Source organism: Rhinoderma darwinii, chromosome 4, assembly GCF_050947455.1.
Source record: "Rhinoderma darwinii isolate aRhiDar2 chromosome 4, aRhiDar2.hap1, whole genome shotgun sequence".
In the NCBI taxonomy this organism is placed as follows: domain Eukaryota; kingdom Metazoa; phylum Chordata; class Amphibia; order Anura; family Rhinodermatidae; genus Rhinoderma; species Rhinoderma darwinii.
Window position 1 is genome coordinate 8,168,403 of NC_134690.1, and position 12,044 is coordinate 8,180,446.

At 48.2% G+C, this 12,044-nt stretch overlaps 1 protein-coding gene across 4 annotated transcripts in view; it reads left to right on the forward strand.

Annotated features, from left to right (window-relative positions):
* The window catches only part of LOC142759003 (uncharacterized), a 66,361-nt gene that overhangs the window by 30,914 nt on the left and 23,403 nt on the right, over nt 1-12,044 (forward strand). For all 4 annotated transcript variants that reach the window (XM_075860785.1, XM_075860786.1, XM_075860788.1 and 1 more), the window contains exon 7: nt 3,730-3,825. In XM_075860785.1, coding sequence (XP_075716900.1) covers nt 3,730-3,825 — 96 coding nt within the window. The remainder of the gene's footprint in view (nt 1-3,729; nt 3,826-12,044) is intronic.

Here is a 12,044-nt window from a genome sequence, read left to right on the forward strand (position 1 = left end):
ACTCCAGTAGGGAGACATATACATAGAACATCCTAGGTAACCTTACACCTTTTCAACAAAGTTTTTAGCCTTGCGTCTCGCAGCGTCTTGTGGACTCAACTATGGTTATTTTCCAGTGGTTACTGAGGAACACGGTGACCCCTATACTGCCATGCCAGTCACCAGAGGAGAATCCTCCCAGCAGGTACCTTATGTATCTCGCTATGCGTGTTCCACATGTGACCAAAATTTCTCATGTGGTCAACCTACTATTTTGTGTGATGCATGCCGGCCTCCAGGCCAAGTATCTGTGGATGCCCGTCCTGTGGCCTAGCCATCTCCGCAACCCCCAGCATTGCCCATGTCTAGTGCTAAACAGGCCAAATCCCAATCGGCTCATTGCCTTTCTAGGGTGGTCGGAGACCTCTCTAATGTCACCCAGTCCATGATGAGCATCTTGTTCTGCCTTTCTTACCATACTTCAGTGGACTCCCCATCCACATCCTCTTCCTGTGGCAGGCCTCTCAAAAAGGTCAGATCTGCGCCGCAGTCTCACCAGCTCTCTGTATCCCCTGCCTCATCAGTCTCCTTTACCCCTCAATCTGCCGCTTCTTCCTGCCCCTGTCTAAGGGAGACATTTTGGAATTTTCATAACTTTATGAAGAGCAGTTCTCTAAGTTGTCCTCTACAGTGGACAGTCTCATCACTCTGGTCAGAGACACCTTACATCTCACAGATACGGACCGGTCTCCCTCAATAGAGACGGTCACTTTCCTCCGTCCCTGATGATCTCAAAAATCTTGTCCCTCTCAGATTTTGGAGAGGAAGTATCCAAAGACTGGAAACATACTGAAATTTGCCCAGACCTTTATTCTGGATCTTATGCATCCCTTTCCGGAAGATATTTCCTCAGAATGGGCAAAGTCTATTGCTGTTGACCCTTCTGTCTCTTGTCAAGACCACTACACTTCCAATGGTGGACTCCGCTTTGTTCTGCGAGCCCTTGCACAGCCGCGTAAAGTCTTTTTCCAGGTTCTCCTTTGAAGTTGTCTCCTCAGGGTACAAGATCAGATTTGTTCACCTTCCACCCAACAGGTTTTTCCAGTCAGCGCCCCCTCTGTCGCCTGCCAGGGCAGCCACCATTTTTCGGGCAAAAGACTTGCTTTTGAGTCAAGAAGTCATTATCCAAGTTGCTCCACACCAAGAATTCTCCAATTGTGGCTCTCCTCCCCATTGATTCCACATTTGCCGCTCGTTTCTCCCGCTCTGCTGGCAGGTCCTCTCCACGGATGGCAGCCTTCAGGGTTAGGGTGGTGCCCTCTGGAATCTCGTGGCCTAAAGCCTCTGGTCTTACCAGAAATTTATTCCTCCCATATAACATTCTGGAACTGAAGGCGTGTTCCCTCTTTCTCAGTCATGTGACGACTCTTCTGGCTAAAGGCCCAGTCCAAGTCCAGACACACTATGTCACTGCAGTCGCCTACCTCAATCACGAAGGCGGGACATGGATTTCGGCAGCAATGACCTAAGCATCCAAGATTCTGTAGTGAGCAAAGCTTCACGTTTCTACTCTCTTGGCAGTTTACATGCCTAGAATCGTCAGTTGGGTCTCCTGTGGACTCAATTGCCAGGTTCTCCTGTTTATTTCCCGTTCTCTGGATCCTGAGACGTATGCGGTGGATGCACTGGTGGCCCCATGGCATCAATTTAACCTGATTTAGTTTTGTCCCCTCTTCCTCTTCTTTCAAAGCTCCTCAGGAGGACCGGGGGGATTTGAGCCATCCTTGTCACTCTAGACTGGCCACAGCGTTGTTGGTACGAGGTGGTGGCTCTGCTGGCCGACTCTCCCTGGTGCTTACCTCTCCAACGGGATCTGCTCTACCCGGGGGCCTCTCTTCCACCGGAATTTACAGCCAGTACATTTAAAGGCATGACTGTTGAAGCTGTAGTGCTAAAGCCACAAGGCTTAACGCAGCGAGTGATCCATACCATGTTGAAGGCTAGGAAACCTTCTTTGGCCTGCGTTTATCACCTCACTTAGGAAACATATTTACAATGGTGTGAGGACCTGCATCTTCCTCCTCCTGGTTTACTCCTTGCCCAGGGTTAAGGCGTTCCTCCAAGAAGGGTTGGATCATGGTCTTGCCCTCAGTTGTCTTAAAAGGCAAGTATCTGCGATGTCCATTCTCTATAACATACGTCTGGCATCGAAATATGATGTCTGGATTTTCTTACATGGGATTTCTTATGTGGTGCCCCCTTATCAGCCCCTTACAGGAAGCCTCTGTCTGAGGGAGAAGTTTTGGAATCTAATTCGGAACTTCATGAAGAGCAATAGTCCAAGTTGTCCTCATCACCCTGGTCTGAGACACCTTGCAGTCGGCTCCGTTTAACCCTCTTTGGGAAATTTTTCTTCTGCTGACCTGGGCAGTGATGTACCTTGTGGCTGTGACCTCATTCCGGAGGGTTTCTGAGCTGACGGCCCTGTCTTGTCGTCTGCTGTATTTAACTCTCCACCAGGCTAACTCTCCACCTTTTAATTAGGATATCGTTTGCCTTCCCTCTGCTCGTCTCCGGTGCATCCTAAGGAACTCTCTATTCATAATTTGGATGTTGTCCACGCCTTTTGGGTCTACCTCTCGCACACTTCCTTATTCCGCAAATTTGACTCCTTGTTTGTGTTTCTGGGGGTTCCGAGGATGGGTTTGGTGGCCTCTAAGGCTGCAATGGCTCGATGGCTGCGGTTGACTATTCACAAGGTCTACCAGGTCAAGGGAAAGGAACCCCCATTCCGGAATATGGTCCATTCCACTAGGTGCTTATGTGTGCCATCAGGCTAGTGCTCTTTGGTTTCCATTCATGTGGACTGACTTGCGACGTCCCACAGTTTGTGTCCCCCAATGAGAAAAGGGGATTTTTTTGAGTACTCCTCGTAAAATCCTTTTCTCGTCCAGTCCATTTGGGGACACCGTTCTTACCCATTCGTTATGAAGTTAATAAGGTTGCCCTTCGGACATTGATCTCTTATCTGGTTCTGACGTTATTGTTTCTATTACCTTGTCTCCTGCTTCTGTACAGACTGACTGGCTCAATGCCTGTAGGAGGGGCAAATACTTTTTTTTGTTAGTGTCCTGCCTCCTAGAGGCAACCTCCGGTTCAGAGACATGGTCTGTGTCCCTCAATGGACTGGACGAGTAAAGGTTTTTACGATGGGTACTCAAAAAATCCCCTTTTTTATGTTAAACATATTTTTTAAGCGTTTTTGTTTTTAATTTTCCATGTCATCTGTTAAAACCTTCCTGAAATCTTGCCGTTTTCACTGTGGCCAGAGCCTCATAATAGGCTGACACTTCCTGTTCCATTGAGATCATTATCATTACAGACAGGTAACACCTCTATTATAAAGCTGGAGGCACATAACATAGGGTCACATCCCTTATAACAGGTGCAGGATACAGCTCCCCTTCCACCCTCTCCCTGCACAGTGACCTCTGCATCGGTCATAGAGCATGCCCACAACACTCTCCCATAGAAGTCAATGTGTCAGGTCCAGATTATTTTTTCCTATGGTCCATGTGGCTGCTTTAAAGCAGAGAAGCAGATGAGGCAAGATGTCCCCGTCCCCCCCCCCCCCCAATTCATGAACGTAAAAGGGAATAAAGAATAAAAAATGTGTCAGATTATAGACATTACTTTTATATAAACTGTATACACAACATTGATGTAATGCGGTGTCTCCTCTGTACACAGCCGAGCCCATTGTCACCTCCGTCTTCTCACTGCAGCGGGATAAAGAGGAGTTTCACCCAGCGGACAGGAGCGAGGGCCGCATTATCTCTGCACACAGTGAGTCACGTTATCTGTAAAGCAGATTAGGATGAGATAGTCCACTCTTTGTTGTTTTGTGATGATGTGGGTTTTTGCTTCGCCTCCAACACCATTCCCAGAATAAAGATGTTGTTTGTCAGAGATTTATGAAACTCTAATTTCAGTGTTGAGCAGGCAAGGTAAACTCTGTGTCTGAGAGTCCTACAAGTTATAAGAGGTTTACTTGTGGGACTTGCTACTACCCTTGCTACACCCTTTCTTTAAACCGAGGTAGCAGCCACATGCAGAAGCAGATGAAATAGAAAGGTGGCTGCAGTTATGGCTTTCTCTATTAAAGTCTGTGGGAGTTACGGAAACAACCATTTCCCCTTTCTCTGGGAATAGCTGGGAGGGCCTCTGTTTACAGACTTCCACAAGAACTCTAAAAAAATTACTAGGGGTGTTATGTGTAGCCCACTAGATGCCAGGGACATTAGTAAACCTCTGGAAACTAAGGGAGTACTCCATAAGTCACTAGGCACCTGAGACATCCTCAATATGCCCCTAAGCACATGGGACGTCCTCAATAAGCCACTAGGCACCTGGGACGTCCTTAATAAGCCACTAGGCACCTGGGACGTCCTTAATAAGCCACTAGACACCTCGGGCGTCCTCAATTTGCTACTAGACCCCTGGGACATCAATAAGCCACGACGCATATGCCACTAGACACCTGGGACATCCTCAATAAGCCACTAGACACCGGGGACGTCCTCAATAAGCCACTAGACACCGGGGACGTCCTCAATAAGCAACTAGACACCGGGGACGTCCTCAATAAGCCACTAGACACCGGAGACGTCCTCAATAAGCCACTAGACACCGGGGACGTCCTCAATAAGCCACTAGACACCGGGGACGTCCTCAATAAGCCACTAGACACCGGGGACGTCCTCAATAAGCCACTAGACACCGGGGACGTCCTCAATAAGCCACTAGACACCGGGGACGTCCTCCATAAGCCACTAGACACCGGGGACGTCCTCCATAAGCCACTAGACACCGGGGACGTCCTCCATAAGCCACTAGACACCGGGGACGTCCTCCATAAGCCACTAGACACCGGGGACGTCCTCCATAAGCCACTAGACACCGGGGACGTCCTCAATAAGCCACTAGACACCGGGGACGTCCTCAATAAGCCACTAGACACCGGGGACATCCTCAATAAGCCACTAGACATAGAAACATTAGAGACCATAGACTTCATAGCCCACTGGACACTAGGGATGATGGTCTTGATAAGTCCCTAAACATCAGGGACATTATTAATAATTAGCTAGACACCAGGGATGTTATTAACTGACAAACCCCGATCCTGTACTATGTCAGGGAACTGAAATAGTTCCCGGTCACTAAAATACCCAAAACAGTGCTGCTGCTGCATTCAGGCAGTTTCTAGGGAATCATGTGACGTCATTAATTAGATTACAGGGATTACATGTGCAGAGGAGGCACGGAGGCATGCATGAAGATGTGATATGCTTCTTCCAGCACGGCTGTATATATAGATCAGTGATTACCGTGATCTATAGAGGTGTGGTTAATTGATCACTGTTATCAGTGGTCTGTATATGGGGAAAGCAAAGAACGCACTGATTATGCTAAACTGGACCCCCATAGTAAAAATAAATGATTTAATAAATAACTATAGTAAAGTAAAAAATAAAATGTTGAAAAATAAACAATAAAAACGTGTTTTTAAAAAAAAAAAAAGTATTTCTCCGACTAAAAAAGTGCACACGTCTTCGGACCAAAATAGTAAACATCCGATGTAACGTAAACTTATTTTGCATGGGTCTGCATATGCCTCGCTATTATTACGTTCCGATCACACATTATGTTACCCCAAATGTCTGATAATTATCCCCAACCGCCGGTTTTAGTCTTTTCTACCCCGGACCTATCTGCTTTTTGTGCCTTTACAATAATATTTCTGTACCTAAATGATGATCTCCCATCTACAAAACTGCATCTGAAGCTAAGGAAGGGAAATACTGTAATCGGGACTATAGTGACGTCATACTTTACATAATGTGCACACACTTGCAGCGGTCCAAAAGGTAAAATCTTGCTCTGAGCATCAAGACCCAAAATACACCCAGTCATGAAAGGGTTAATAAACCACTAGACACCAGGGACGTTATTAATAATCCACTAGACACCAGGGACGTTATTAATAATCCACTAGACACCAGGGACGTTATTAATAATCCACTAGACACCAGGGACGTTATTAATAATCCACTAGACACCAGGGACGTTATTAATAATCCACTAGACACCAGGGACGTTATTAATAATCCACTAGACACCAGGGACGTTATTAATAATCCACTAGACACCAGGGACGTTATTAATAATCCACTAGACACCAGGGACGTTATTAATAATCCACTAGACACCAGGGACGTTATTAATAAGCCACTAGACACCAGGGACGTTATTAATAATCCACTAGACACCAGGGACGTTATTAATAATCCACTAGACACCAGGGAGGTTATTAATAATCCACTAGACACCAGGGAGGTTATTAATAATCCACTAGACACCAGGGAGGTTATTAATAATCCACTAGACACCAGGGAGGTTATTAATAATCCACTAGACACCAGGGAGGTTATTAATAATCCACTAGACACCAGGGACGTTATTAATAATCCACTAGACACCAGGGACGTTATTAATAATCCACTAGACACCAGGGACGTTATTAATAAGCCACTAGACACCAGGGACGTTATTAATAATCCACTAGACACCAGGGAGGTTATTAATAATCCACTAGACACCAGGGAGGTTATTAATAATCCACTAGACACCAAGGAGGTTATTAATAATCCACTAGACACCAGGGGCGTTATTAATAATCCACTAGACACCAGGGAGGTTATTTAATAATCCACTAGACACCAGGGAGGTTATTTAATAATCCACTAGACACCAGGGAGGTTATTTAATAATCCACTAGACACCAGGGAGGTTATTTAATAATCCACTAGACACCAGGGAGGTTATTTAATAATCCACTAGACACCAGGGAGGTTATTTAATAATCCACTAGACACCAGGGAGGTTATTTAATAATCCACTAGACACCAGGGAGGTTATTTAATAATCCACTAGACACCAGGGAGGTTATTTAATAATCCACTAGACACCAGGGAGGTTATTTAATAATCCACTAGACACCAGGGAGGTTATTTAATAATCCACTAGACACCAGGGAGGTTATTTAATAATCCACTAGACACCAGGGAGGTTATTAATAATCCACTAGACACCAGGGAGGTTATTTAATAATCCACTAGACACCAGGGAGGTTATTTAATAATCCACTAGACACCAGGGAGGTTATTTAATAATCCACTAGACACTAGGAACTGAAGGATGAAGGTGTCCATACTGTGAACGAATGATCCACAGATCCATCGTAGGATGTCAAAGACGAGAAGTGTTCTGGAAGCTTGGAACCGCGGGACAGTAGAGATACACAGCTACAATTGTCAGCACTCAAGCATCCGGACGACGAGGAGAACCTGCTTGACCACGAGGACGAGTTGCCAACCAGTCGAGGACCTCTTGGGGAGTGGTGAAGAAATGTGATCTGCCAACCACCAGAACTTTCAGCCGTGCAGGGTACAACATTGCATATTTGAGATCAAGTTCTTTGAGCTTTTTCTTGGCAGTGAGGAACAAAGCTCTCTTCTTCTGGACCTCAATAGAGAAATCAGGATTAACTGAGATCTGAGAGTTGGCATACAGAATTGATCCTTTTTCTCTCGTGAGTTTAAGGATAGTGTCCCTGTCCCGATAGTTAAGGAGTTTAGCAATAAACGTGCGAGGCTGAGCTCCCGGAGGCAGAGGTTTGGACAGAATACGGTGGGCACTCTCCACTGCAAAAATAACTGAGATTTTCTCCCTGTCGAAGGTGGTAGTGAGCAGATTTTTCAAAAAGGATTCAGGAGAGGAGCCTTTCCGAACCTTGCGGCAAGCCTATAAAGCAAAAGTTACACCGCCTCAGTCTGTTCTCCTGATAGTCCAGGTGCTGATGTAGTCTGTAGAGACCCTGTTCAATGTCGCCAAGACGTCTAGTGAGTGGCGGGGCTTGGTCCTCCAGAGTACTGACTCTATTTTCCACCTCCGTCACCCTTCAAAGTGTCAGGATTAGAGTCAGATAGAGCAGAGGCTGGCTGGTCCGAATCCACCAGAGTTTGGTCAGTGTTCTGTATGGTAGAAGGCGTAGGCGCCGAGGAGTCCGCTCTGCGAAACTGGTCCAGCTTAGTGGCTGATTTGGTTTGCAATTTCGGAGGCGCCATGACTGGGAGTTAAGTAGCTGTGAGTACAGGTGTATGGAGCACCAATTTGTATTTAGACCCCTCGGAAGGGATTCAGCACCCAGACAATGTTAGAGCGTTACATTACACGGGAGTGAATACGGTAAAGGGGGTCTTCTTTGTGCAGGGGGACATGTTGGATAGGTTGACATAAACAGTGCGTTTGCGGGTAACCCACAAACAGGGTTGGCGCGGTATCTTGGCAACAAAGCAACTGTCCGGTCGACAGCACAGGAGAGGTATGTGTAGATAAGGCCACAGGATGTATCAGACCATCAAATCAATATCAGAATAGCAGGGGTCAGTAGCACAGGCCCAGTGAGCTTCTAGGCAAATGTGGATCACCTGTTGGAGGTGTGGGCCTGCAGGGTTGGAGAGACGCTATCCAGTGAGCCCAGATGGCAACAACACTTGTATGCAGGGGGTAGGGTGCCTCCGAGGAGGGGACTCACCAGTTGACGATATACAGTCCAAGGATGTCCGGCTACAGCTGGTGCAGAGGAGGACCGCCGAGAAGGATCCTAAATGGCAGCCACGACCAGAGTGAGACGCCGTGTAATGGCCGACTGGGCCCTCCTTTAGGCTAGCAAGTAGGGTTCACCAGGCACACCGACCCCACAATCTTGGACTGGTGGTTTTAGGAGTCTGTAGAGCTCTGGAGGAGCTGTAAGGTTCCGGTCCAGTCACCTCAATCACTCCAGGCCGGGGATGCAGCCCCAAACCAGGCCCGAAAACTTAAGGCCGCATAACCCCGGCTGAAAAAGGGGTTATAACCCCAGGAGACAGTCACAATGCAGGGGGAGCTCACTCAGGAGGGGATGCAACTGCCGCCGGAGTACGGCCACTCCGATTTCCGGCCGCCGGCCGCTACTCGAGCCCGCGGCTTCAGGCTGGTCAGTAGTCCGCAACCGCCAAAGGTAAGCGGGGACCCCAATAAGGGTCTAGAAAGCTACACCAGCCTCCGCTGGTTAGGGTTCACCTCCTGGATGATCCACTTTAGCCTACATGCCAGAGCATTTTCTACTGACGGCAAAAGGATCGCTTTCATCGTCTCTCTCCTTACTGGCAAGGGCCTAGCATGGGCGAATCCCATCTGGGAATTTCAGGGACCAGAGACCCGGGACTTCCAGTGTTTCCTACAGATTTTTCGCATGGTGTTTGAGGAACCTGACGATTCTTATCAGCAGCTGCATCTTTGCTGACCCTTCGCCAGGGGGACACCTCCATCTGCGAGTCTGCCATTCAGTTCCGCACCCTGGCGGCAGAGCTGTCCTGGAACAACGAGGCCTTTGGGGGACTGGCAGGGACTGTCTCCTAAGATTAAAGACTAGCTCGCCGCTCGTGATCTGCCACCTACCCTGGATGACCCAAGAGGCTCGCCAAGAAGCAAGACTCCCATCAGAGGAGTCTATGCAGGTGGACCTGTTTTTAACTGTCTGTCCAGGAGAGACACCGCAGATGCACTTCAGGACTTTGTCTGTATTGTGGCCTCCAGAGGCCATGTTGTACGTTTGATGCCCACAAAAGCAAACGAAACTCCCGTGCCTAGGATTGGTTGGAGAGACAACCCTAGGTGGAACGGCGCTAGGGAGAAAGTTCTCCTCGAGACTGTCCAATGGGGTCCCAAGTGTCGCTGTCTGTCGCACATCCATCCGGTCCATTCTCCTTTGCATACGTCATTGCCAGGATTGCCTCCTCAATACTCTCAATTTGTGGATGTCTTCAGCAAGAAGAAGGCTGAGACACTCCCTCCACACCGGGCTTATGATTGCCCCATTGAACTGGTTCCAGATGCGTCCCCTCTCCGTGGCCGGGTATACCCTCTCTCCTTGAGAGAGTCCATGTCGATCTACATCAAGGAGAATCTAGAGAGGGGTTTCATACGGAAGTCTTCCTCCCCGGCCGGGGCCGGGTTCTTCTTTGTCAAGAAAAAAAGACGGATCTCTTCGGCCTTGCATTGACTAACGTTGTCTCAATCAAGTCACGGTCAAAAACAAATATACGTTACCCCTAATCTCCGAACTATTTGACCGCATACAAGGAGCCAAGATCTTCTCTAAACTAGACTTGCGTTAGACTTACAACTTGATTCTAATCCAGCAAGGTGATGAGTGTAAGACTGCGTTTAACACTCGAGACGGGCACTACGAATACCTGGCGATGCCCTTCGGTCTGTGTAACGCTCCCTTGGTCTTCCAGGAATTCGTCAATGACCTCTTCAGAGACCATCTCTATGTCCGTGTTGTGGTCTATCTCGTTGACATTTTTATTTTTTCTCCAGATACGACGACTCATCGGACACATGTCCGTCAAGTTCTGCTGAGACTAAGGGAGAATCGCCGGTATGCACAGCTGAAGAAGTGCATGTTTGGGAAAAATTCTCTACCCTTCCTGGGCTACATCATCTCAGATCAAGGTCTCAAGATGGATCCTGAGAAGGTAAAGGTTGTCCTGGAATGGCCACGTCCTCAAGGCTTGAGGTCCATGTAGCGCTTTTTGGGATTCGCCAACTTCTACTGGCAGTTTATCCCACACTTCACTGACCGCTCCCATCTCTACCCTTGCCAAGAAAGGTATGAACGCCAAGGTGTGGACTCCAGAGGCAGAATCTGCATTTAATAGCCTTGAGTGCCTTCACGTCAGCCTCAACCCTCCATCACACCGATGTATCTCTACAGTTTTCGTTGGAGGTGGACGCCTCCTCTGTTGGTGCAGGCGCACTTCTGTTCCAAAAAGGCTCCAAAGGGAAGGCAGTGGTATGTGGCTATTTAGACTTTTTTCTTCCGCAGAGCGCAATTACTCGATTGGGAGTTATTGGCCATCAAATTGGCTCTGGAGGAGTGGAGACATCTATTAGAGGGCACTACTCACCCCTTCCTGATATATACCGACCACAAGAACCTCACCTATCTCCAGTCGGCCCAATGGCTGAATCCCCGTCAAGCCAGGTGGTCGCTGTTCTTTGCTCGGTTCCAGTTTGTGCTCCACTACCGCCCTGCCGACAAAAATGTGATGGCCGATGCCTTGTCCAGGTCGTTCGAGACCGAGGAAACTGTGGAGTCTCCACAAAATATCATTGATCCGTCCTGCATCATCTCTGTTAATCCCCTGCAAGTTAGGGACATCCCTCCGGGGAGGACTTTTTTACGCCTGGCAGACAGGACAAGAATCCTTCGCTGGGGACATCTCCAAGCTGGCGGGGCACGTGGGTGTCTGTAAAACCTGAGATCTGATTGCCTGTCAGTTCTGGTGGCCCACGCTGCCCAGAGACCTCGTGAACTTTGTCTCGTCCTGCACGGTATGCGCGGCTAACAAGGTTGCTCACTCCAAGCTTGCTGGTCTGCTCCAGTCACTTCCTGTGCCCAATGCCCCTTGGCAGCATATAGCAATGGACTTTGTCACGGACCTGCCCCCCTCTGCTGGATGCAGTACGGTCTGGGTGGTGATGGACCGATTCTCGATAATGGCTCGTTCCGCTGACCGGCCCACCTTCTGCTTCTTGACTGGCCAACCTCTTCATCCAACACATCTTCTGCCTGCACGGCTTACCTCTGCATATTGTGTCTGATCGGGGGGTTCAGTTCACCTCAAAGTTCTGGAGAGCCCTCTGAAAAACTCCTTGATGTAAAGTTGGACTTTTTCTCATTCTACCACCCCCAGTCCAATGGTCAAGTCGAGAGGATCAATCAGATCATTGAGAACTTCCTACGACACTTCATCTCCAGGCAGCATGATGACTGGGTGCGGCTTCTTCCTTGGGCCGAGTTCTCTTATAACAACCACACAAGCAAGTCCACTGCTGCCACACCGTTCTTCATCGTTTACGGCCGACACCCATGAATTCCTTTCCTGGTGTCA